The sequence below is a fragment of the Phycomyces blakesleeanus genome, assembly GCF_001638985.1.
Source record: "Phycomyces blakesleeanus NRRL 1555(-) unplaced genomic scaffold PHYBLscaffold_19, whole genome shotgun sequence".
NCBI classification, from domain to species: domain Eukaryota; kingdom Fungi; phylum Mucoromycota; class Mucoromycetes; order Mucorales; family Phycomycetaceae; genus Phycomyces; species Phycomyces blakesleeanus.
In genome coordinates this window covers 476650-502482 of record NW_017265152.1, presented here as the reverse complement: position 1 = coordinate 502482, position 25833 = coordinate 476650, and the positions used below count along the sequence as shown (strand labels likewise).

Genomic DNA, 25833 nt, shown 5'->3' with positions numbered 1-25833 from the left:
TTTTTATCATTTTTGAGAATCTCTTACTAAAATTCTTTGATTTTCTTTCAAATAATGTGCTTTATAGGATAATTATTTATCAAGGAACCTTTCTTTTTTTTTTCTATAAATTCTAATTAATTCCAATGTATATAAATCTATTTAAATGGCACTCATGTTAAATAGTCGGAGGAGAACTGCATCGACTAAACTGCTCTTTACTCTTTTACAAGTAAATTATATAGTTCTGACAGTTTTCAAAAAAAAAAGATAACCTGTCAATATCTCAAATATTATGCAATTTGCTTCAATTGGACCAAATCAAATAAGATAATATATAATAAACTAGAATCAATATAACTTTGAAGCATTTTGTTTAATGCCATGTCAATATGAATTCTTTTATTTTTATTTATTTATTTTAAGCATATTTCTTGCTGGTGGAATTTAGAGACAAACTCATTAAACAAACTTAAAATCTCATTGATATATATATATATATATATATATAAAGACTTGCTTGATAAATATTCACAAACCAATCAGTTAAACAACCAGGCATGAAAATTGATACTATTTAAAGACAAGTTCCAAGGAGTCTTTTTAAGGTAGTATAATCGACAGCAGTTTCCTCACCTAATTCATTTGACTTTAAAACCTTTGAAGAAATAAAATAAAATATACGTTTGTTTGTTTGCTTTTTATTGTGTATATATATAAAGAGGTCAAAAATTACAAAGTATGCAAGATCACAAAAGTAGAAAAAAGCAGAAAAAGTAGAAAAAAAGTAAAAAAAAAAAAGGGAAAAGAAAAATGACACTCTTCACCAATGCGAGTCACATCACTGCGAGAACTATCCCAACTTTCTACCCCTTGGTAAGCCAGCCACTCGTTACAAGAATAACTTGCGAGCTCACCATCGATGGATCCTTACAGACCCAATCCCTATGGTAATATAAAGTATATTATCGTCATCCAATTCAAATCTCATCTTTATCTTCTCAGCTTACCGTCCCCCAGGAGGGCATAATTCCTATGGAGGACCCCGCCCAGGCGGATTCATACCACACCAGAGGCCATTTGGTAACCAAACCCTTCAATCTTACAACAACCCCCGACCACCTTCCGTCCGCCCACCCGTACAAGCACCCCATGAATCTGGAAAACTCTCGACCTTGTTTGTGGGCGCAATTGCAACTGGTGTAAATGATGTGTGGATCGAACGTTTTCTCAAGGTTAGATCCCATCTTTACATTTCATCTCATCTCAATCTTCATCGAACCTCATCCAACCATTTTCTTCTTCTTCTTTCATAAGGCATGCGGATCTCTGCGTCATTGGAAACGCGTAATGGACCAGGCTGGAAAACCAAAGGGATTTGGATTTGCAGAATATGAAGATCCTGACAGTGTATTACGTGCATTGCGAGTGCTTGGTGGAGCAGAAGGTCAAGAAGGCGTCACATTGACAGCTATGGACGGAAGTGATACCAAGAAAAAACTGATCGCAAGTATAGAAGAATGTAGATACCCGACAGAGTGGACTTATTTCTTATTTGTTAAATCCATATATATATATATATATATATAATATAGGTTAAGGTGGATGATAATGTCCGTAACCATCTCGAACAATATCAGAAGACGCGTACCAAGACAGATGTAAATATATATATTTATATATAGGGGTGTGCGTGTGTGTGTGTGTATGCGTATATGCATAATTTTTCAAGACAGGATAATATACTAAAAGCCAGTGTTTGCTGATAGACTGACGCCGAAGCTGACAAAAAGGCATTGGAAACGATCCAGGAACTCGTACAAGCACTCCAGGACGGTCGGGATCCAGATGCACCTGCCCGCGAACCCACTGAAGAAGATCTACTTTCTAAAGAACTTGCTGTTTTCAAAGATAGAGCCGTAAAACGTGACCAAGAAAAGACTAGAAGAGATCAAGATCGTAGTAGAGAGAGATGGCCAGAGCATGACAGCAACAGGCGAAGAGGCGATAGGTTCGCATCACGCCAGGATTTCCATCGTGGAAACACTGAACATTTATCCGAACCAGACGGTTATGTCGAGGACGATGAAGAGAATGAGAGTAGAAGACAGGAGCAGCATGAAAAGGATGTCCTTGCTGCTTTCCAGCTGGTAAGTAATGAAGAAAAAAGAGTATACTACGGGTGGAATCACAAAGAAACAACACACAATTTATGATGGGAATGTGTCTAGAGAGAGAAACGCTATGAACACAGAGAATCAACTCGACTCCGAAACTACCACCGCGATATACAGCGAGAAGAAGAAGACAATGAACGTGAGAGAACAGGCCGAGAATATTGGGCACAACGGCTGGCTGAGTGGGATGATGAAGTGGAGATGGATAGAGGATCGCAAGAGTTCTATGTGAGCCGGTAAGACAGGCAATTTGCTATTTTTTTTTGGGAGGACTATAAGCTAATTTCGGGATAAACAGCTCACGGTGGAGAAAGTCAAGAGAAGATGTCAAGAGAAGAGAAGAGGAACGAGATGATGAAGATAGACGAGCAGAACAACATGAGCTTGATGAGGCTAGACGACAAGCAGAAGAAGAAGAAAGAGCACGACAGGAGACTAATGTTCTCAACCGAGAGCCAGATGAGATTACCAAGATCGAGATCAAGCCACGGAAACTCAACTTCAATCTACCCATCAAACGAGTGCCCAATATGGGTGGTAACGAAGAGGAAGAGGACGAAGAAGAAGGTGGAAAGCGAAAACGTGTGCTTGTTCCTCTGGATTATGGTGATGATATGACTATTGATGGCACATCACATCTCGATCCAGAAGAGCGCGCCCAGCGTGTGAAAGAACTTATTGGATCGATTCCCAGTTCAGAACAAGAGCTCTGGAACTGGCCCGTTAAGTGGAATGAACTCGATGAGGTTTGTATAGATCTGGATTAAAGTTTTTTTGTTATCTTACTAATTAATGTATTGGTATTTTTTTTGGCGTGTACAGGATCTCATTTCTACGAAATTACAGCCATTTGTATCAAAGAAGATTGTGGAAATTGTGGGAGTACAAGAAGACGATCTTGTGGACTTTATTCTTGAATTTATCCGTAACAAGAAACCTCCCACAGAACTTGTCAGCGAATTGGAGATGGTAAGTGATTATACTGTTTGTGGGTTCTTTTTTTTTTTTTTAAAAAAAAAGTATAAAATAAATATATAATATTATTCTGTTGTACATAATTTCTAGACATTGGATGAAGAGGCCATGATGTTTGTAATGAAGCTTTGGAGAGCACTGATTTTCGAGACTGAAAGAAAGTTCCAAAGACTGTAAAAACTAAATAAATAAATAAATACATACATAAATAAACAAATGATAATAAAGATAATAAAACCAGTGTTCAAGGAAAGCTCAAAGGCCCGTACTCTTTTTCTTCTTTTTTGTTAGTTGCCTTCAACTGCATAGCCTTTTTTGCACCATGCACCAAAACCCCCCTTGAGACTGCGCAGAAGGTCCTTGTTGTAACCCATGCGCACTAGAGCCTCTGCAGCCATGATACTGCGATAGCCACCTGCACAATACAATACGATTGGTCTTTGAGAGTCCACTGGAACAACCTTTTCTATCTTTAGCTCTAACACTCCACGCGAAAGACAGATAGCATGAGGGATCTAAGCAAGACTCACCGTGCATTAGTATGCTTCTAATGTACACCTATCTGGTTTCTCCCATCAGAATTTTATTTTTTACCTTTCCAAGCTTCCACTCGGTTGCTTCTCTAACATCAATAACTACGGGCGAGTCCAACGAGCTTGAAGGAGAGTCTCCTGAGAGCTCATTCTCCAGATCTGAAACAGCTATCTCGGTAACCTGAAGAGTTTTCTGGGTACGGCTTACTACATCACTCCATCGATCGAGGGATGATGATGTCTATACAGTACTCGAATGAGCTTTCTTTTTATTTTCTTTTCCCCGCACTCTTGTTCTCACGTTCCGCTAATTAATTCTTACCGCAGAAAATGCCCTGTTGGACCATTGTCTTGGAAGACATCGTACTTGAGAGAGGATTTGTGAGCGAACCATGGGGACCAAGAGAAAGGGAAAAGGAAAAAGGAGAATAAAAAAGATTGGAAATACAGAAAGTACTTTTGGGTAATATAATTGATAAAGAAAGCCATGGGAACAAAAATGACAAAGCACTCTATATAAGAGAGAGAGGGAAAAATGTCCTTTGTACAACAACTTTTTACGCATGAGTCTAGAGCGCTTCTTTAACCATAAAGATCGCGATATTTTGGCTTAATATTCTATTTCACTTGATGTAAAGCCTTTTCTTTCTTTCTTTTAATATACAAGATAAAAGGACAACGCTAATGTTTTTGGTATTGATGTTGATTTTAATGAAGGAAAATGATAAATCTATTTGGATAAATTTCAATGAGATGAATATGCAATATTATTATCTTCTTTAAACAAAAAGACAGAAAGGGGTTTCTTCTTCTTTCTATTTATCTATCGTTTTTTGTAAAGGCAAGGCTTCAATAATTGTTGAGATTGCTTCTGTAGTTTAGAAGCCGACATGCCTCTTACACCTGCACCTTTTTGAAGAGAACGTTTCTGAGTCTTGCTCAAACCCTCCAACATATCATCATCCTCAGCATCATCGGCAGTGGGCTTAAAATTGCGCTTGTTGAAATACATCATCACAAACATCTTGTTATCGTCCTCCTGTAAATAGTATATTTATACGTGTAAGACATTATTTTCACATAAAATTCATGAACTCGATAATACTTGCCTTTCCAATAAACTCAAATCCGAGGTTCTCCAACAAGTCAATAAATGAATCCAAGTCACTAAATCTACTGACAACTTCGGCAATCTTGAGTTCGCCACTAAAAACAGATACTATGTCAGTAATATTCTCTCTCTGTCTGTCTTATTCTTTTATTAAAATCCATATAAGTCTTACCCGAGTTTGAGGACACGGTGAGCTTCTTTAAGGAAATCGAGATAATTGGTGCCCATTAAGGACAGAGAGAATACCACGACATCGACAAAGTTTGCTGGCAATGGTAGCTTTGAGATATCGCACGCAATAACTTTGTCATTCTTGGCAATCAAATCGAAACTCAACACCTTTTGCTCAGTCAAGACATGTCCAATCTTGGCATCACCGCAGCCCAAATCAGCTACAACGGTACCAGCAGGCAATCCACGCAATTGATCGATAATAACATCGACAGGGTTAACAGGCCAAGATTCGACCTGATGACGGAATCCTTCGTGGTACTTTTTTTTAAAAAGAGAAATTATATGAATATGAACATAAAAGTAAGTATTTTCTAGACCACAGTAAATCATCCCTACCCGATTTATCTTCACACAATATTTACCTCGTCAAAGAGCTCTGGTTTCTCTTGGAAAAGACCATAAGCTTCATCGCCCTTGGTTGTATACAATTTTTCATTCAACCATCTGAAACGAGCGCCTGACAGTTTCTCTTTCATTTTAAGTTGAAGGGCTGTTAATGTGCTCTTGGTATCTTTTACTGGAGCAGAGGTAACCACACCAGCCTTTTGTGCAGGAACTACAGTTTTGGTAATTGGTGTCTTTTTGGTTTTCTCTACTCTCTTGGGTTTTTCTACAGTCTTTTCAGACTTTGGTTTTTCTGTAACCTCGGAAACTTGGACCTTGTTTTTATTTGCGAGAAGCTATGTGTATAGAATTATTTATTTAATTAATTTTGTGAGAATTATGATCCATAATTATTAACACACCCCATTGTATTTCACCCTTTCTTTCTTTTTTTTTAATAAATAAATAAAATGAAATAAAAAATAAAAACTTACAGCTTGAAGCTTCTTCTTTTGAACGTTGTTTAACGACTTTCCAGTAGTCTCTACCTTGGGTTGTTCCTTTTTAACATTAGTCACAGCAGGAGCATCCTTGATAATTTCCTTTTCGGCCTTCTTTGGAGTTTTAGTAGCCTCAACAGGGGTTTCCTTGACAGCTTCCTTGACAGTTTCCTTAATAGTCTTTTTAAGAGTCTCTTTGGGAATCTCGGAAATCTCGACAGTCTTTTCTACTGTTTCGTTAGGAATCTTTGTAACCTTGACAGTCTTTTCTACCGTTTCTTTAGGGGTCTTGACAATCTCAACAGTCTTTTTGGGGGTCTTGGAAATCTCGGCAGTTTTCTCTATGGTCTCATTTACAATTTCTTCCTTAGTAACTTTTTTGTCTGATTTGGGAGGAGTGTTTTTAACAGGTGCTGCAACTTGAGGGAATGCTGGTGTTTGTTGAACGTTGCCATTTCGTCTTTCAGCTGCCAACTTTGCACGCTTGGCACGAGAAGGTTTTGCCTTCTTTTTTGGGACACCATTCTCATCCAATGGACGCTTGCTAGGTGTGGGACCTTTTTGCTCAGTCTGGCCGGTCTGACGATTTAATCGTGAAATCTGCTTTTGGATCTGATCGGCTTCCCTTGTGGCAGTCTCTTCCTTGGTGAATATCTTGGGTTCCTGGTTACGACCTCTAGGTTTACTGGTTTTAAGTGATTTTTCATCTTTTTCGAGCACAATTTGAGTAGGCAGACTCCAACCACTTGTTCCGAAAAAAGGTTGCATGATGTGATGAGATTCTTTTAATTCCACAAGAAAGCAAACACACTTTTATTATTATTATTATTATTTTTTGTCAAAATGATGTCGCAAAAAAAATAGCTAAAAATTAAAAAAAGAAAAAATAAAGTTAAATTGTCGTGCTCTTAAAAATAAAGAGTGTCACACTTTTTAAAAAATAATTGTGTCGCACAAATCAAGAAAATGATCGTAATTCCTCGAAGTCATATTTAAAGCATCTACAATTCGAATACAATTTTTGAAGAAAAAAGAACACCACCAAGGAATCAGAAGAAACCAAGAAACAATTTTTCTAAAAAAAAAGAGAGATAACCGCTTGTCTTATGTCATGGATAAAATTGGTTCAATGGACCAAATCACTGTTTCTTGGAAAAAAAGAACTTTGGAAGAAAATAATCAAATGCACCGTAGCTTATGAAATTGGAATTATCCTGGTACTCATTCCAGAGGTCAGCCCTCATCTCGGAGCTGTGCCTTACCTACTACCTTTAGGTACTCTGTTCTTTAACCCAAGTGGAACAACCGGTAATCAATGCATCGAGATGATTCTCAACATTGGAATGATGATCATTCCTGTTATTTGGTCCGCCATTGTAGCCTATCTTTGCACACTTTACAACAGAGCTCTCCTAAATGGTCATAAAGGATTATACAGCAATGGTGCAGGTGTAATAGCTGGTATAGGATTTGGTATCAGTATGATGGGGATTGCATACTATCGTCTCAAGTACCCCCGATTATATATTCCGGCCCTTCAAGGATTTACCATCCCGATGTTTGCATTAACGAAAGGGATTTACAACACCTCTTTTAATATAATATCTATTGTCGATATATTTTATCCTATAATTATGGGTGGCGCCCTAGCCCTGCTCACCAACATATTTCTCTGGCCTGCAACGGCATCGAAATCATTTGAGTAAGTTTTAGTCGTCTTTCTTCTACTTTATTTGCAGTATATTTAATCTTTAACGACATAAAAAAACTTGTCGTATTTCTGTTACCAATTCACAGAACATCTCTTGAAGACGTCCTTTGTTCGATTAGTCAGATTCTTGATTTTGTACATACTGATATGTTAAAGAATGACGACGCAGGAATAATGGCAGGTGATTTGGAGTTGGCTAGAAAGCTTTCAACAATGAGTGCCAAACTTCAAGCAGATATGACAAAAATGAATAAAGCCTGGTCTGAAGCAAAGTATGAGGTAGTCGTATCTCACTTCTATCCTCGATGGTATAAAGCAACAGTTCATTCTGTTGAAGCCCTTTGCCAAAGCATGCTAGGTTTCTCATTAGCAATTGAGAAAGAAGCCCGGATTATGTTGGATATAAGAATCTCCCGTCAATTAGAAGAGTCATACAGAGGTATATCCAATGAGAAAGTAACTGAACACGATACTCTACGCCAGCGTCAACCTGGAGTCAATAATCTGGATGTTTACTCTACCCATACGGTGAACTTAATATCGGCATCCAACCCAATCAAGTACCTTCACATTATACATCTTCAAAACTTAATCCAACCAGAACTCAAGCAATTTCTTCGGACATGCAGAAAGATTATGGAAGACATCAGAGTTAAGATGGCAGATCGCAAAGCCATACCAAGAAAGCGTACACAATCAAAGAACTCTCTATCTACACATACTTCACCAGAGTTTCTTCAAGGGGCTGAAAGTAGTTGTAGTCTTGACAAAGCCCTAGGAGATATCAAGGCAACTTATACATTGCTACATCACGAGTTCAAAGATCGCAGTATGACACCAATGGAAGAGCATTACTTGGTATACACCATTGTATTTACTTTAATAGAATTTGGTAAAGAAATGGAAAATTTGGAAATGTTCGTAGATGAGTTGTTGAGACGCAGGGAGCCGAGAAGCTGGGCTCGTTTATTTTTCCCGAGAGTTCCATTAAAAAAATGGCTTTCCAAGGGAGGGAATGATAACAAGGGTGAGCATGATCCAAGTGAGCAAACTTTGTTTAGCAAAGAGGTTGAGCGCGTGGAAACAAGACCAGGGTTACGTTCACAGGCTTCTGGTGTCTCAAAACCTAGAGAAACTTCTAGTTCTATCAATCGAAGTCGATCATATTCATCAATGGAGACCGACTATGGAAATTTCACAGATGAAGAATACCCACTTCAAAACGCACCTGGAAGACATGCGTGGAATCGATGGCTACGTTCGGTTTTTGATTTTCTTCAATCTGGACCTACGCGATACGCAATAAAATTTGGCCTGGTCACTGAAATTCTGGCTTTCATGGCATGGTTGCCAATACCAGGTGTTAACGGACTTTATAACGTATGCTACAGTTTTTCTCATATGAATTAACATTAAACTAACATAATAAAGGAAAATCACGGCCAATGGGCACTTTTATCGGCCATGGTAGTATTCAATTATACAGTAGGATCAACAATGCAACAGTGCTTTTATAGAATTGTTGCTACTATTCTCGGCGCAGTATGTGGGTATATTGCTCTGTTGGCTGGAAATCGCAATGAGAATCCGTATGTTGTTGCCGTCCTTGTGCTTGTATTCCAAATTCCACTTTGGTACTTTTTACTTGGATCGACCTATCCACGCATTGGTTTTATATCCTTACTCACAATGAGTGTTATTGTGTCCACCGGTTATTCCAATAATACGAATGAGTCGCTATTCGATCCAGTGTGGAAGAGAACCGCAACTTCTATTGTTGCCGTTTTAGTTGCCATGATTATTGATAATCTGTTCTGGCCTGTTTGGGCGCGTGAGGTTATGCGCAAGCAGCTAGCCTCCCTTCTTAACGATACGGGAATCCAATACTCAAAAGTAGCCTCACTTGTGTGCCAAGAAAATACGTCTTCGTATCGCTATCAATCAACTTTGGCCGACACCACTATACAAAGTAAACTTCTTTGGACACAACTTCAATCAGCGCGGGAAATGCTTCAGTTATCTTGTACGGAACCCCGAATAAGTAAGGCTCCGTTTCCAATAGAGTCTTATCAAAAGATTATCGAACATGAACAGAAGATACTCTATTGGATTAGCCACATGATCAGAGCTCAAGTAAGTTGAATTTTTAGAGTTTGCTCTAGATTCAACTAATGCAATCTGTTTTTTAAAACAGAAACTTATTGGACCTGAAGTACGAAAAGGGATAATGAATCCTATGAATCCTCATCGCAAAATATTGGCATCTATAGTTCACCTATATTTATTCACTCTTTCTGGATCTTTGGGCACAAAGTCAGCTTTGCCAGCTTCGCTTCCATCCGCAGAAGAAGCAAGACGAAAATTACAACAGCGTCAAGCAGAGCTATGGAAGGAACAGTATGATACACTTTATTCTATGCATACTCCAGAAGCCCACAATGAATGTGATATGATGGTTTACTGGCATACATACGCAGCTGGATCTGTAGAGGTTGTAATGGAGCAAGAAGCTATCGGTTCTGTGGTAGCAAAGTTGATGGGCCAGCACATATTCCGGGCAGCTACCAAGGATTGGATAGAAACCTAATACTAGAGCCGTTAAAAGTAATAATAACACACAAATTAATTAGTGGCCTAAGAAACATTTAATCAGCCAAAAAATACGATGTACTTTTGCCCTTCATATGTAACCACACTATCATATATAAATACATTAGCTCTCATTTATTTTTCTTTTCTTTTCTTCTTAAAAACCGGTTGTGGGATTTGTCTCACTTAAGACATATCAAGCAGTAGTTACACGATTCTTAAGTATAGTAAACACACTTTATTTACTATATTCATGGAAAATGAAATGCATTTTATTTAATAATCTAATGATATTGAAATGGTGAAAGCAGATCATGTTTTGAGCACTTGCACTTGCACTTGCACCTAAACCAAAAAATAAGTAAGTTGAACTACAAACAAGTTATATCAATGAATCAACTGTATTAGCTGGAATATATCAGAATTCCACTCCATGCAATTTAATATGAAAATGTGCTTCTTTATGATGCTTATATTTTGTTATTCAATATACCATATGTATTTCAGCTTACCTTTAATGGTTACAATATAAAAAACTTCTGTATATCTTTGGCGAATTATTTTTATATAGAATATTGAAGGATGTATTTTATACTTTCAATACTTATTTACTCTTATCTGAATTAAAATCATCGCTTGCACTGTAAATATAATTGCATGTGTGTATATGCAACGAAAAATAGAAGGTACTAGCCATTCATTGATATTTAAAAGTCAAAAAGGTTTGTAAGTAATGATTATTGTTTCATAGATACATTCAAATTAACTCTTTTTTGTACACATTCTGTGTAAATACAACGAGAGCCTTGTGTATTCAGTTCACCGCGTTCTCTCTCTCTCTTTCAAACAAACATTTATTTATTCCCTCTCATCTCGCATTCCTCTTCCTTTTTTTTTCTCTTTCCCTCATTCCAATGCATGCTCTTTACATTTACCATCCGGATTAGCCAAATTCAATAATATATACATCGCTCCATCGGCATTCTCAAGAATTATTATGAGTTTTCCATATAAACGTTATAGACAAAAACAGTCTATGCAATCAAATACGGTGTTCGGCACAATGATGAGAGCATACATTTTACATCAAATTACATTACATTATATTATATTTTATTTTATTAATTTTTTCTTGTAAATTAATCCTCCTAATTACAACATTGACATCAATCAAGTAAAAAAAAGTTTAAAAGCGTGTTTTTTTATTAAAGTTGACAATAGCTAAGAAAGACTTTATTTATTTATTTATTTAAAGATATACATATATATACATAAAGAAACTATTCTATTTGATTTAATTTCACTTAATGTTCCTTTACATGAGTAAAAGAATAAAAAGCATGACACCAAGTTCTTTGTCCCCGCATTACGCGGCTCAATCTCCTTCAGGACGTAAACCTGACTTGGTAGCGAAGGAGGTGCTGGAATGGTGGCAAACCAACGGAAAGCACCCGTTCATCCAGCCCCACATCTCGTCACCGAGTAATGTGGGTGCGAACTCGCCAGAGAACTTACCACTAGGTGATAAGGTCCAGCTCATTCGACTACCAGTAGCTTCACCGTCAGCCGTTAAAGAGTTCAGTCAGGTTAGCAGTGAAGAGCCAGCACATCTCACCACAGGTTAGACCTCCCTCCCCCCAGCATCATGATTCCACATTGGCGATGCGATGTACACAGTAGTCCTTCCAAAAATGAAAAGAGACCATGCCCCACGACTTCTCAGAATTAACTGAGCTGGCGAGTAACAACTTTCACTTTCCGATGCTTGTAGCATGGAAGAATCTCCCTGCAACGGTCGCAAGAGACGCCTCACTATGAAACCGGGACTGTTGTTGCTCAAGGAGAAAACAAACGACGCGCGTTGGAGGGGTTCTATATGTAATCGAAAATTTTCGTCTGCGATTAAAGTTTAGGACTGCTCTTTTTGTCAGTCCTAGATGTCCACGTCAGAGCAAATGTGATATGACTGTATATTCCTTTTATTGAGGCTGTGTAACTGTTATACGACAGAATTAACAGCCACTAAGAGACAATTTATAGACTTTGCAAAAGTATTCTGCAAAGTAGAATAAAGCAAAGAAGCAAAGAAGTAAGGAAAGGTTCAGTATTGATCGGTGTAGCAATAACTCTCAAAGTGGAGTACAAGTTTCGAAAGGCGATTTGTAGGTTACTCTAAAGTGGTCTGTGCGCTTTTTGTTCATGGGCACAATAATTTATTTTCTTATTTTGCTAATACAATTATGCACAAAAGGTACCCAACAGCCGCCAGAAAATTGGTCCACATATATTTCAAGACAATATTATCTGGATCTCAACACAATATGTGACGGAATGTTGAATTCCAGGTCAAGTTTTATTGAAACAATATTATAACGATAATTGAAAGTATCAAGACAGTTTTCCAAGGGAATGAGTGATTTCCTTAAGATGTTTAGAGATGCTGGTGTAGAAAATAACAGACGTTCCCAAAAATAATAAAATTTATGCCAAAGGTATTCACAAAGTAAGAAGCTTTTAGGTCTACTATTCTACTGAATGATGTTGAGACATTGTGGTATACACACCACAATTGAGTGAAGAACAGACCCCACAACCAAACTCTGGTTCCTTCTTGCTAATGGTCCTGGCAAGTTAACAATCTCCGGAACTTTTACACACCAGGCACACATACACTGCACACTCATACAGTGTAAACCAACCATTACACAACAGGGATTTGAATTACAGGGATTTTAATAGTAGCAGATATAAACAATATTATTTTGTCTCTTTAATAAATAACACTCTCACAGTATCTACTTTTCCCATTATTGAGATACTAACCCATAAACAATCCCGAATACCTCACTTTTTAATGCAATAATTTTTTTTATTCTGTAAAGTCTTTTTCTTATTTCTCTTTATTTCTTTTTTTTCACAAGGTCTAAAATTATTAAAAGTCTCTAAAAGGAACACACTTACCAACTATGAAGGCTAGTATTAATAAAATACGAATCAGCAAAGTTGACAAAAGAAAGTAACTTGAGAAGAATTGACAGAAAAATATCTGCATCAAGTACAATTTGGTTGTCAAGATTGCTCGCATGCTCATTTGAGATCTCGGTAGATTTCGAGAATCGCAGGGAATCTGTCTTCTGTTTTTTCAAAAGTAGGAATCAGGCATAACAATGCTAACGCAAAGCAGGTTTATACTCTTTGATTAAAAGAATCAATTAAGAAATATACATTCCTTCATCAATATCATAGTACTTAGAAAATAGCTTTTTTTTTAGATAAAACAATGTAAAAAGTATCACATAAAAATAAATATATGTATATTATTTAATGAATGTATAGCTTAAGCTGTTACTAAATGTCATAAAAATTAGTACTTCTTCTTCGCATACTTCTTTATGTTTAACTTGTATTATTTTGATCAATAAAAACCAAAAAAATTCAGTATAAAACATCATGCATTTGTTGAACCAATCATAAAGAGAATACAAATACCTAAAAATGTATAGATCTGCCATATTTAGAATATTTTATTGGCTTAGATGCAAAATAATAGAAAATCCCATAAATCGTATTTGACAAAAAGTAAAACTAATAGGCTAAAACAGGCATGCTATCACCACCACAGAAATTAGAAACCAAATATGGTAGTGTATGGTACCCAAGCAATATTATTGGCCTAGATACTTTTTCTTTGTGTAATTTCGTGAATTGAATCTTTTCTTTTCCAAATAAAGGAGGAAAGAAGGTTTGGTCCTACTTCAAACCTTTCTGATCACAACAAAAAGCTGTTTAAGTAAGACAAAACGTTGAATAAGGAAGTTCGGAGATTGTATTGAGCAATGAAAAAATAATTCTGTTAAAATTTGGCAAAGGCAATGATTTTCAGCATATAAAACGACTTTGTCAAAATTGCAAACAAGAAAAAATATACAATTTTTTTTGTTTCTTACATAATATCAGTAAAAAATGCCCAACACAAGCAATCTTTTAAGAGAAAACTCAACCCAATTAAGATATAAAGATATACACATATTTTTTATTAATAATTTACAGATGTATTTTCAATTATTTATTATTAAAGCATACCTCTTTAACTTATAAAAATAAGGCAAACCAAGAAAGAATGACAGCGTTTTTTTAAAAACATTTCTGCGAGTTGCATCATTGGTATTAAAAGCCAGTAGACCAATGAGAATTTTTTAAATCGATTTTGAATAAGTGTGGGATTACGTCCTTTGCGTTGTTTCTTACTCTACTTTACCGACAAAAGTTTGTTCATTACGTGTGTTTACATTATATTATTTTTGTAGAAGACGTGTCTGTATATTCTTGTTTTTGAGGTATGTATAATAGAAAAGCAATATTATGCTTTGTGATGCAATTATTCATCTCGGGTCTCATTAACTAACATTAGCCTTTTCATCATCTGGTCAAAATGAGTTAAGAGGTAATAACTGCACACCTAGTTTACAAAGTAATTGAATACTAACCATCTTTTATTCATTTTCACTTGTAGATATTCAAACTTTTATGAGATGCATCTCGGTAAACTCAAAGGTAAGCTTTTATTTAACTTATTTTTTAAGCTTGAAATACTCATTCATATTTATATTTTATTAGATTGCTCTTTTATTCCACTATCAAGGTAGCTCTTTGGTGCTTTTGTCTTCAAGAATAGTGAGTGATATGAACTCAATGACCCAACCTTTAGCTTAGAATAATTAAATTGATCATATTATATATTTCTGCCTATAAATTATATGAAATAGCTTGGTATTTTTTTCAACTTTGAAAACAAAAATAAAAACCGCATTATTTGAAACATAATTTATTTTGAACCATTTTTGATATTTTGGAAAACGCATTTTTAAATCCGTGATTTATTTCGACCAGAATTTATCGCAGATACTTGTGTGTCCATATATGGGCATGTAATGAACATGTATACTCCGACACTATTTTGGGAATATGATTACACAAGAAATTTCTCTGGTGGTGATTGGCTATAAAAGTTACGAGTTCGTAACTCGTTACGAGGTCGGTATTTTAACGACTGACTTTTAAATAGCAGAAGTTACGAGTACGTAACTCGGTACGAGGTCGGAGGTATAAATCCTGCCATTTCCTACAGTGATAGCTTCATTGTTCTGTGATAGTGTGATCAGTTTTATTAGAGAGATTACGGAGTTAAGATAAAAGAAAAAAGGAAGAGGAGTTTTTTGTATAGAAGAAAATTATGGTGAAGTTTAAAGTAAATCACTTTGAAGAAGTACATCACAAAGTTAAAAAAAAAAGGAAGAGGGGAAGATAATCAGTTTTTTGAAAATAAGATTCTAACATCTGTTCTTTATTTCTCCTGTCATCACCCAAGTTTAATCTGTCTTCATATAGCTTGACATACAACTACTAGACATATTGTCAATTAAACCTTTACACATCATACTAGTAATTCTGAAATCAGTTTTATCTTTAGTTTTCTCGAGTAGCTCTGATACCCATGTAGGAAAAGTTCCGTTCAGCATAAGTGCGAAAGCCGAATCAAGAAGAACCTCCTTTGTGGTATAGAAAATCAAAAGTTTGTTTAGATCATCATTTAGTTAGTGTTTTGTAGTTTATTTTGATACTTTACTTGAATTGAAGGTACTTGTTGTATTCCCAAAGAATAATAGAGTTTGTCAACAATTTGTCCCGATTCATGCGTATCAAGTAGTTCGCAAAATTGAATTTGCTCATTTAATAGGTTAAGACATTTTCCCATTTCATCAGCAAGAGTATACTTGTGACTTTTGTGCGTAAAATTAGTACGGTTTATGAAAGAAAAATTAAGCTTTACGAGACTTACATTGAATCTGTATATAAGATAAAAATTATAGCTTTCATTATTGAAAGACTCAAAGATTTGAAAAATATGACATTTAATTTTACAAGTTTTCCTTTAGTACAAGTAGCACAGAGTTGCGTGGATGCCTATATTATAGACTTATAAGAAACTATATATACCTATAATTCATTATTACCTCTAACAAACAATTTACAACTTCTCTAGGCGCGTTGACACTTAGATCGAACATGGCTGGAAGAACAGTAGATGCTTTAAAAGAAGCGTGAAAATTTATAGACGGGTCGAACTTTATTATGAAACTCGTAGCGGAAGCGAGGATAGACATATTTTGGAATAACTTTATGGAATAGTGGGCAAATTTATTAAAGTTTATAGCAAGGTACCTATTTAATTCTTCTTAACTTACCGTCACAGCAACTTCATAATACATTGTTGTCTGGCATTCATTCGTAACATCTTTCAATATTTAGATATCGTAATTAGAGCCAAGTGATATTATATATATATATAATGTAAAATAATATAAAAACCTTCTAAAGCTTTCAGGATATCTCCGATAAAGATAATAGCATGGTCTGTGCTCTTTGATATTAGAAATACAAGTAAATCCACCAAAATCTCAGTATAATCTTTGATTTGAGTATCTGATTTCTGACCAGCATCACAGGCATGCTTTATTATTCTTGGTAAAAGTTTGGAAATACGATTAAGATCAGCATTCCCATCATTCAAATGTGGTGTGGCAGAGCGGAGAACTATACAACTCCTCATGCTACAATTTAGCATTCTCGATTCTTATTGATCATCGAATGTAAATCTTAAACGAACCCGAAATGTCTTCATTTCCAGTAAAGAACAGTTCAATCAGTTCATTAATATCAATGATCTCAACTCCCTTATTCATGATTACGCAGAAAACAAATTATTATCAATATATATATATGTGTGTGTGTGATGTATTATATTCTACAACAACAGATGACGCAGATATCATCTTTAACTCAGCCTTTTTTTTGGCTTTCATATACCTATTTATATAATGACCTTCCTATACAGTCCGGCCGGTGAATATTGTCAGTTACAAAAAAAAGTAATTGCCAGCCACAGAATAATGAAGTTGGCGGCTGCAAAAAATCGACCTGACGGTTGCAAAAGACATAATTATCCTTATATCTTTTTTACCATTTTTATTATTATTGTTCGTATTCATTAAATAAACAACCAGTGCAGTTGGTGTAAAACCAGCTCCAAAAGGTACAACGACTATTCATTTTATCAAGTTTGTCAATGAGCTTCTTGAAGTTATGGATGAGGATGTATTTTTAAAGGGAAGTTATTTAGTGATGGATAATACTAGTATCCATAAGTCGAAACCGATAATTTGAATGCTCGAAGATAGGGGCTATAGAACAATCTATCTCCCCCCTTTAATCGCCTGAGCTAAATCCTATTGAACAGTTCTGAGCCTTAGTGAGAGGAAAAATAAAAGCGCCATCGCTTGATAAAAGAAGGAACATTATCTCCTATAATTGATTATACATGCAATGATGTTCGCTTTAGTGGCCCTTGTGGCCTTTGCCTTTGCCTTCATTTCAAACGTCAAATTATAAACTGCTTTTAAACGAACTCCATTCTAAACCTTTATTTGAATAAACATCTACTAATTCTAGCTGCAAATCAACTGAAATGTTACGAGAACCAAAACACTATATGATTTTATTAATTGAACCATAGTTAAACGCTATAAACTAAACCTAACAGCATCTTTGACCAACAAAATCAAATCTTGTCTTTCGACATTTATGTCTTTTATAACCGCCAAGTCGATTTTTTGCAACCTCCAACTTCATTCTTCTGTGGCTGGTAATTACTATTTTTTTTGTAACTGACAATATTCACCGGCCGGGCTGTACTTTACAATAAAAAATTGATTACACCCAATTATTATATCAATTATACAAGAGCAATATTATTTATGTTTTATATGTACGATTAATATATAACCTATGTAGACCAGTTAAACCGTAATATATAATAACATAAAATGCTCACTCAATTTCTCGGATTTTACGCCTAATGATTTTTTATATCAACAATCAGTGATAAGGGCACAATGTTTCCAAGGTGGGATCCGTCGTTTTCTTTTAGAATATACCATATTGAAGTAGTATTCTCGATAGCTATCCTATTATATATATATATATTAAAGCGCATATACTAATAGTATAAAGCTGTATAAATAAAATTATATACTTAATATTATACCTTTTATATTTATCTAAGACCATTAACCCGCCTTGTATTATAGAGGGTATGCATTTGTAGCAACTTACCTACTACTATATTTGTTGAGTGTGTTTTTTTTGCTTTAATAATTTTTGTTATTGTTGTTTTATAAGGCAAAAAATTATAATATTAAATTTCCCAAAACATAGGTCTTACTTCCAATAAAAAGAGGTAAGTGCCTGAGAAGAATATTGATAATCACACCAAGTGTAGCGATAAAATAGTAAGCTAATAAGTACAAAGACAGGAAGAAATACAGAAAATACAGAGACTAAGGAAACAAAATGAAACAAAAGGAATGCATATATAGATAGAATAGATAGAATAGAAGAGAGTAGGATGATCATAATAGAGAGAAAACTATATAATACGAGAGGACTGAAAGAGAAACTGTAGAATCACTACTATATCGAACTTTAGCTATAATACACTGGGCTAAAAGCGGGTTACAGGTCCAGGTTAAAAGTGTGTTAATGAACAGGGCTAATGTATTGGGTTATCAATATGTTTTTTTATTGAACTTGGTTCACACCACAATTTGTTGCCATAGGTGTACTCAACAGGTTTTCAGGTATAGTTTTAAATTTCGTAAACAATATTATTAAACGAAAAGTCTTTTACCGACGTACAAAAATCAAAAGTCCAAGAAAATTGCTACAAGCCCACACCTTCTTTATTAAAGTAATTTTGCTATAATAATAATCATGGAGTGTTAGGGACCAGATATACTTATTGGACTTTAGATAACAAGTTACCTTTATGTGGTCTGGTAAAATTAAAATGTTGACTCCTGTCAGAAAACGGCGACCCCCTAGGATTAGAGGTAAGAAATGCTCCATTAAAAAAAGTGAAATAAAACTACAAATAATCGCTTATTCTTACACATTTTTTTTATTGAGAGGAATAAGGCTTACTATATTATTTTCCCTTATTCTTTTTACGTTTTTTATTTAATTTAAATAGACTTCTATTGATGAGACAAATACCTATGCTCCAAGACTTCTCAAAGAACCTTGGGTAGTCCTTTATTTATTTTTATTTCCTGAGTGTAATTTATTCTTTGTCCATAATAGATTTTTATAAATAATGTCAATTTCTTTGTTTAATTATAATATTTTTTTGTACTAAAATAGCCTTATATTTTAACAGTAGTATTCCATAGATTTCATTGTAAATAAGCAGAATAATAATACTCCCTTATAGATAATATAGGAACAAATTTTGAATAATTAATTTGTGCTGAAAGTGTTAAACACAGCAAAAAAGATTAATTTGAAAAATGTGTAATTTTCTTTTCATTTATGTTAATAAACATCAATATAGTTTTGATAAAGCGTTTATTATTATGATACTTGATAGGGTTTTTCGTATTTATTAACAATAACCTTTTATCACGGTCTATTTGTTATATATATATATGGATATCCTAACTTTGTGATCAAAATTTGGGGCTAGCTTCAGAAGGGGACTGGTGTGCAAATGAAGGACAATAGAAAAAAGTGAAGAGTTTTGTTTCTTTACAGGATATATGATTCTATGTAAATTCAATCCAAAGTCTATTACTTCCCATAATTTTCAAGTGTAGCCGTTTGAGTGATTACAGTCATGTATTAAATCTCACAGTTAATTTATTCTATAGCTACATAGTTCTCATTCAATACACGTACCACGAGCAATATCTGTATACGACTTTATAAGGTATACATTATTTTCTTCTTTTTTCTCCCAGTTAGAATATAACAATACTAGATCCATTGGGATGAATATCATAAATAAAAATGTTATTTGATCAGATAATAATATATTTATAATCATCATTATAAAAATTTATACTAATAACTACATATATATGTTTTTATCTGATAACTACTCTAGAGAATTAACTGTGAATATATCATGATTTGTAAATAATATCCGTGAAAAATTAAATTTATTCATATAATAACCTTGACCGTGCGCATAATCCCTGCTTCATTAAATTAATCATAATAAAGTCAATTATACACACACACATATATATATTGTATTAAAACCAGGCCATTAATGGTTTATTTTCTTTTTAGAAAGAAACAGACCTTTGTATACATATATTCTTGATTTTTGTTTAAGTCCTGCAGAGATTAAGAAACGCTTCTTTAGATAGAAGAATGCTACAGTCTTCATTCCTAATTGATTTTTCTTGACCTGCATATATTTGTGTATGTATTCATTTTTTTTTCAATTTACAAAACCAAAATTAGCATAAACAATTGGCAATTTCTTATTATGTATTCCTTGTTAGTTGCATGTTGTAAGTTTGTACCCATTTTTTTTTACATTGTTTAAATCTGTTGGGTGAGAACAGAAAGTATGCATTGCCCCCGGGTCATTTTTTTTTAAAAAAAAGGAGTCCGCGTTCTTCTTCATTAAACAAGACTGGAGAGCCTACTAGTTACCTAAGTGTATATATGCCAACTAATGAGGGACAGACTGTGTATAGTTTTCTCTGACATCTCACTTTATTGCTCCTCGACTAATAAGCACATGATTAGGGTGGTGGGCGTAACAGATTACGAAAGAAACATAAAAGTTCTTTATAAATTACAAGTAGTTTTTTTTTAAAAAAAAATTATTCCTTCTTTCTTTACAGCTTGTACTTCAAAAACATAAATCAATAAAAACAGTAATGCCATTCCGTTGCAAATGTGGAAGAACATTTGAGAAAACAGATTCGTTTGGGTCCCATACATCAGCCTGTCCTCAGTTCCATAGCCGCCGTTCATCTGATACTAGCCCAGGAGCTTACCAGAAACAACCTCAGGATAGTACCACTGAACCTTCCCAAGTTCAACGAACATCTTTTCCTTTCATCGATTCCAAGATCCTTCAGTCGCTTGCCTCAAATTTCCTCTCTCCAACCCTACCCGAATCAGCCGACTCATTTGGGACAGGTTCCTTAAATGCAAAGCAAGATCATACAATAGAAAAAGGTCAACAGGAAACAGCGATGCCTCAATTTATGCCGACTTCCTTGTATATTAACAACGCGTTTGAAGGTGTCAGAGGAAGATCAGCATCGTATAACAGTTCATGGAAAGAGTAAACCCGCCCCGTCAAAATTTCCTCCCTTATTCCATATTTTTTCTTTTTCTTTTTAACCCCTTCATTCCCCTCATATCACAAATGCCATCTTGCAGACGTACAAATATATAAACGTATTAAATTTCTGATTATTTATATAATATATATATATATAATACTTCTTTAAATATTTTTTAATACATAAATATATATATAATAGCATCGACAGAATAAGAGTACACTAAAATAGGAGCTATGATATTAAGCTTGTTCTATTTATGCATAAACAATAATGTCAAGCAGAAGAAAGAAAGGAAAAATAAATTCCATACAACGGTGCGAGATTGTTGAGAAAGTTTAATTAAACATCTTTAACCATGGCGTATGGAAGTTGCTGCTCTGGAATAGTCCAAAAGTAAATTGGTACGTGATCCAAAGAAAAGGCATTCTAGATCCACCTCAAATTCTTCTATACGTGCATGCTCGTTTTCTAAAGGATCACTTTCGCTCAAAGAGTCCTTTGTTGTCATTGCATACTCAACATGAGCCATTATTTGGTCATACATAGTCTCAAGCCTTGTGCGTAACCCACCATATCGTAACTCAAGAACCTCCCAGCCAAAAGGCTTATACATTTTCATCCACATCTGCCGATGGTACCTCCACAAATGATCTACCTCTTCTCTTAGGCGGCTCAACCTACCCTGAGCAAGATCATAAAGTTGTTCGTACTGACGCTTTCGATAGGCATCTTCTAATCGTTGTCTTAGATGGCATTTCAGGGATAGAACAGTAGCTATACGAGCAGGAAATTCAAGGCGTAGATTAAGGGGACCCAGATTTCTCTTGGTTTCCAAAGCATCAAAAAGATGCTCTGCAATGGAACGATAATGAGTTTCAAAGTCTTCGTCTGAGTATTGAGGAGACAAGAAGCTAACGAATGGATCTAGTTGTTTTTTCTTTGTTAAGACATTTGTTCGTTTTTTTAAAAGAAGGCAACACAATTTTGACAAGTTACCTTCCCACAACATCCATTTGCTTGTATTTGGGGCATAATGCGTACGCTGGGTGATAGGAAGTCCACTAGGTGTGTCATCAATCTATTTTTAATGTTATTTATTAATATGACGACTCTTCGTAAAGTAGTTCCAAAATATGTATACTTGCCTTGGATGCAAATACCCAATCGTCAAAACTGGCCCCACAAATACCCTCTGCAAAGCAAAATAACTCATAAGTACAATCGATAACACCACTCATTTTTTGGTGTATCTCAAAAATTATTACCAAAGCTTAGTTTTAGCAAAGAAATATCAATTTCATCCTGGCTGCTATAGCCATGGTGTGCATAATAGCACATGGCAGGTAGAGCAGAATATCTATTCAAATATTCTAGTTAGCCGAGACATTATATATTCCCACCAATAACCGATCTTTACATATCACATTCATTGCCTTCATCCCCCCAGATGGTGATAAAGGTATTTCGAACACCATGATTTTTATTCTTGGCTGTTACTGTACTTGCTCTTACAGATGCAAAGGTGAAAGGTAGGGCTGTCCAGAACCTACTCCAAGTCCATGCTCCAGCTAATGTATATTAGTTCTTGATACAATTTTCGGTGTAATAAATAAGAAACTTACTTGCAAGCCAAGGTTGTCGACATCCTAGATCCCGATGCTGTTTCAATTTTTGCTCATAAACATCAGGGTTAGTGTGATAGTAGTCCCAAAAAATAAGATCAATATTCTGAGGCATGCTTTCAACCAGTTCTGGAGTTGCCGGATTACTAGATTCATCATAATATCCTTGAAGTGTATTATTTTTGGCCGCTACGAAAAATGTTACTAATACATATACAAAAAACCTGTATTTATCTATAAAAAAAGACCAACCTAAGCAAAATAACACTGAATAGACCAGCACAGGAATATGTTAATAATTCTACCTTTTTGTTTTTTTTTTAAAAAAAGAACTTACTGTCTGACCAGAGCATAGGTTGGATCCCAAGGCGGGAACAGATCTCATGTACACGTTTCAGATGGTCCACAAATATCTTGGTTGGTTCTTTGAAGCCAAACAATTGCGCATATCTTCCTTCACCCAAGCCATATGCCTAATCTAGCAGTATCAGAAACTAATATATTGGCATCGATTGAAGTGTCAAACCTCGTCCATTCCTAGATGAATCCGCTTGGACCTGAATGGGCTGGCGGCAGCCTTTACAATTTTTTCGATAAATTCATAAGTTGCCTCTGATTCAGCAAGCAGAACTTCTTGATTATCTCGCAGATGTGTATACTGTGGCCATTGTAAAACTTGGCCGAAATGACCTAGTGTCTGAATACAGGGTATCACCTCAATTCCTCTACATCTGTTCGTTAGTATATGCCAACTCCTGACGTGGACCACTCGATGAACTGGCGCAATGTACTCAACAGATCAAATGCATAGTCGTCAATTGCTGAAAGTTCTTCATGGGTATATCTTCCTATATATATATATTGTAAATAAGCAAAGAAATTAACCTAATTTTCTGTTATTTTTTTTATTATAAAAAGGACTTTATTTAATTACCTCTTAAATATCCAAATAACGGTTCTCCTTCAACCTATACAATTAATTATTTTTATTTGTTATTCTCAAGTTAAATATTCCTATATTTGCTTATAATATTATATTGCGTACCTCATAAGTATCTTCAGTATATAACTGGAGCATATTTAATCCCATGTAGGCCATATTGCACAGGATGAAATAGACACTGTGGAGTCGAAGAACACCGTTTCGACTGCAATCGATCAGTACACTATCAAAAACGAATACATCAAAGGTTACAATTATCGTACACTTAGTTATGGATATGTATTTACCCTTGTGTTTCAAATTGTGCCTGCTCTGTAAAATTTAAAAACATGCCATGTTCACCCGTCCCTACTCTTGGATCACGCGCAGCACCCAGCAGTCTTCCCAGTGCGCGGAAAGCTTTGTGTGAACAAAAGGTTATAAATGAATTTCTCTTTATAATATTTGAATAATAAAACACATCATATACCTTCAATTCTTCGATTGTATCGTACACATATTTGAAAGTCTTCGGACAAACTAGTGTCTCCATAATTGGAGCGGTTGCTGTTCACAACTAATTCTCCAGGGCGCAAACTTTGATCATAGACAAAACTATTATATTCATACAGCATTATTTTTTATACACACACACCAAGTTGTACAAATTTATCTTAAGGAATTCAATACGAGCTACCCCATTCAGCTGTTTTGAATCTACCTTGTATGCCATTGGTAGTCATTATCAAGGCAATCAACAGCACCATTCACTATGTTGTTGCGGGGTGCATGCTTCATGGCCTTTAAAACGCCGTCTTGTAACTCCACCGGAAGCTGGGTTACATTAAGTACGATGAGTACGTTAGGCATCGTGTCAGACGAAGTTTCGAATGTCTGGCCAAGCATGCTGTCTCTGTGAAGAAAATTAAAATCTTCGGCCATGGTGTTCAATCAATAAAACAAATAAAAAGAAAAAAGGGGGTGTACAAGCATAACCGCAATGATGCTCCATCTTTAACTCTCTTTTTGTAGCTAATTGTGACTGTTAAAGAACGTACTCAAAGAGAAAAGCATTGGTAAGACTCATTATTTTTATTTAGCTGGCCTATCAACTTTAGAATATAATTATCTCTTTCTCTCTTACACTCGATTTTCTCTTTATAACAAATATTGGATGTGTATTTATTAAAGAAGAGAACAAGGGTATACAATATAAACAAACCGAGATTGAGCTTTTCTTGTCTTTTTTTTTTCAATGGAATGACACACCAAGCTTAAATATTGGATGACCTAGGCTTGCATAGTTTCTGCTGGATTCTGGACAACAATCAGGAGATATTCACGGTCTAACAGCAATTTATTAGCAGCCACAAAATACATATATATGTACACATATACGTATAGATGAAAGTTTAGTAAATTCTTTTATTCTTACCAGGTGCGATCATAATCTCATGCTTTTTTGTTCGTACGCGCAAAAACGTAAGATCATTCTAAAAAGGATGTCGAGTAAGATTCTTTCTCTTCTGTTTATAATGAGTTGGCCAGGTTATTTTTACCTGGTCATCCAATGTACTAATGGTTGTGCGGGTTTGTTGTACAAGACTTGAAATCAAACGGCCGTATTTTACTGTCAATTCAGGATCGAGTGTGGAGCGAATAGCTTGACCGTCACCATTAAGAATGACCACACCCTTGACACCTTTACGGTTCGACAGGCGTTTTAATGTGTCATCAACCTCACTAGGCTAATGAGCAATGAGACAAATATTTCCCCAAAGCATATGATGGATTTCTTCTTCTTCTTTATTTTATTTTTACCATGCTTAATGAACAGATGAACAAAGTGACAAAGGAAAACAAAATAAACTATTTGAAACTCACCGGAGTTTTTGACCTGAATTGTCGCCCTATTCTGGCTGCGTTTTTATTTTTATTTTTATTTTATG

At 35.1% G+C, this 25833-nt stretch overlaps 10 protein-coding genes across 10 annotated transcripts; 4 read left to right on the top strand and 6 right to left on the bottom strand.

The window, feature by feature from the left end:
• The first annotated feature begins 2183 nt into the window (after positions 1 to 2183).
• Positions 2184 to 3381, top strand: PHYBLDRAFT_159617 (hypothetical protein). The gene is made up of 4 exons (XM_018434020.1): positions 2184 to 2392; positions 2455 to 2902; positions 2979 to 3125; positions 3222 to 3381. The coding sequence occupies exons 1-4, from the start codon at positions 2358 to 2360 to the stop codon at positions 3306 to 3308; spliced, it is 717 nt and encodes a 238-aa protein (XP_018288258.1). The 5' UTR covers positions 2184 to 2357; the 3' UTR covers positions 3309 to 3381.
• A 37-nt stretch (positions 3382 to 3418) lies between these two features.
• On the bottom strand, positions 3419 to 4058 carry PHYBLDRAFT_60117 (hypothetical protein; the record flags this gene model as incomplete). The annotated part of the gene is made up of 3 exons (XM_018440602.1): positions 3419 to 3646; positions 3726 to 3905; positions 3987 to 4058. The coding sequence occupies 3 exons, from the start codon at positions 4056 to 4058 to the stop codon at positions 3419 to 3421; spliced, it is 480 nt and encodes a 159-aa protein (XP_018288257.1).
• Positions 4059 to 4487: 429 nt separating this feature from the next.
• PHYBLDRAFT_155988 (hypothetical protein) lies at positions 4488 to 5485 on the bottom strand (the record flags this gene model as incomplete). The annotated part of the gene is made up of 4 exons (XM_018433455.1): positions 4488 to 4703; positions 4774 to 4870; positions 4948 to 5267; positions 5372 to 5485. 4 exons carry the CDS (start codon positions 5483 to 5485, stop codon positions 4488 to 4490), a joined length of 747 nt encoding a protein of 248 aa, XP_018288256.1.
• Positions 5486 to 6939: 1454 nt separating this feature from the next.
• PHYBLDRAFT_60115 (hypothetical protein) lies at positions 6940 to 10131 on the top strand (the record flags this gene model as incomplete). Its single annotated transcript, XM_018440601.1, has 4 exons — positions 6940 to 7535; positions 7631 to 8924; positions 8976 to 9677; positions 9739 to 10131. The coding sequence occupies 4 exons, from the start codon at positions 6940 to 6942 to the stop codon at positions 10129 to 10131; spliced, it is 2985 nt and encodes a 994-aa protein (XP_018288255.1).
• A 1342-nt stretch (positions 10132 to 11473) lies between these two features.
• Positions 11474 to 11951, top strand: PHYBLDRAFT_148761 (hypothetical protein; the record flags this gene model as incomplete). The annotated part of the gene is made up of 2 exons (XM_018432153.1): positions 11474 to 11753; positions 11833 to 11951. 2 exons carry the CDS (start codon positions 11474 to 11476, stop codon positions 11949 to 11951), a joined length of 399 nt encoding a protein of 132 aa, XP_018288254.1.
• Positions 11952 to 15451: 3500 nt separating this feature from the next.
• Positions 15452 to 16026, bottom strand: PHYBLDRAFT_159616 (hypothetical protein). Its single transcript, XM_018434019.1, has 3 exons — positions 15973 to 16026; positions 15760 to 15913; positions 15452 to 15682 (listed from the first exon to the last, which is right to left on the bottom strand). Exons 1-3 carry the CDS (start codon positions 16008 to 16010, stop codon positions 15503 to 15505), a joined length of 372 nt encoding a protein of 123 aa, XP_018288253.1. The 5' UTR covers positions 16011 to 16026; the 3' UTR covers positions 15452 to 15502.
• Positions 16027 to 16051: 25 nt separating this feature from the next.
• PHYBLDRAFT_148760 (hypothetical protein) lies at positions 16052 to 16876 on the bottom strand (the record flags this gene model as incomplete). The annotated part of the gene is made up of 5 exons (XM_018432152.1): positions 16052 to 16063; positions 16148 to 16309; positions 16379 to 16428; positions 16503 to 16727; positions 16801 to 16876. The coding sequence occupies 5 exons, from the start codon at positions 16874 to 16876 to the stop codon at positions 16052 to 16054; spliced, it is 525 nt and encodes a 174-aa protein (XP_018288252.1).
• Positions 16877 to 20923: 4047 nt separating this feature from the next.
• PHYBLDRAFT_148759 (hypothetical protein) lies at positions 20924 to 21340 on the top strand (the record flags this gene model as incomplete). Its single annotated transcript, XM_018432151.1, has 1 exon — positions 20924 to 21340. The coding sequence occupies one exon, from the start codon at positions 20924 to 20926 to the stop codon at positions 21338 to 21340; it is 417 nt and encodes a 138-aa protein (XP_018288251.1).
• A 172-nt stretch (positions 21341 to 21512) lies between these two features.
• On the bottom strand, positions 21513 to 24826 carry PHYBLDRAFT_182524 (glycoside hydrolase family 20 protein; the record flags this gene model as incomplete). The annotated part of the gene is made up of 14 exons (XM_018438633.1): positions 21513 to 22264; positions 22337 to 22418; positions 22501 to 22532; positions 22606 to 22697; positions 22758 to 22908; positions 22963 to 23151; positions 23300 to 23435; positions 23489 to 23687; positions 23723 to 23810; positions 23897 to 23930; positions 24008 to 24128; positions 24193 to 24304; positions 24375 to 24499; positions 24606 to 24826. The coding sequence occupies 14 exons, from the start codon at positions 24824 to 24826 to the stop codon at positions 21690 to 21692; spliced, it is 2157 nt and encodes a 718-aa protein (XP_018288250.1). The 3' UTR covers positions 21513 to 21689.
• Positions 24827 to 25174: 348 nt separating this feature from the next.
• On the bottom strand, positions 25175 to 25708 carry PHYBLDRAFT_60110 (hypothetical protein; the record flags this gene model as incomplete). The annotated part of the gene is made up of 4 exons (XM_018440600.1): positions 25175 to 25230; positions 25320 to 25377; positions 25444 to 25632; positions 25706 to 25708. The coding sequence occupies 4 exons, from the start codon at positions 25706 to 25708 to the stop codon at positions 25175 to 25177; spliced, it is 306 nt and encodes a 101-aa protein (XP_018288249.1).
• Positions 25709 to 25833: the final 125 nt, after the last annotated feature.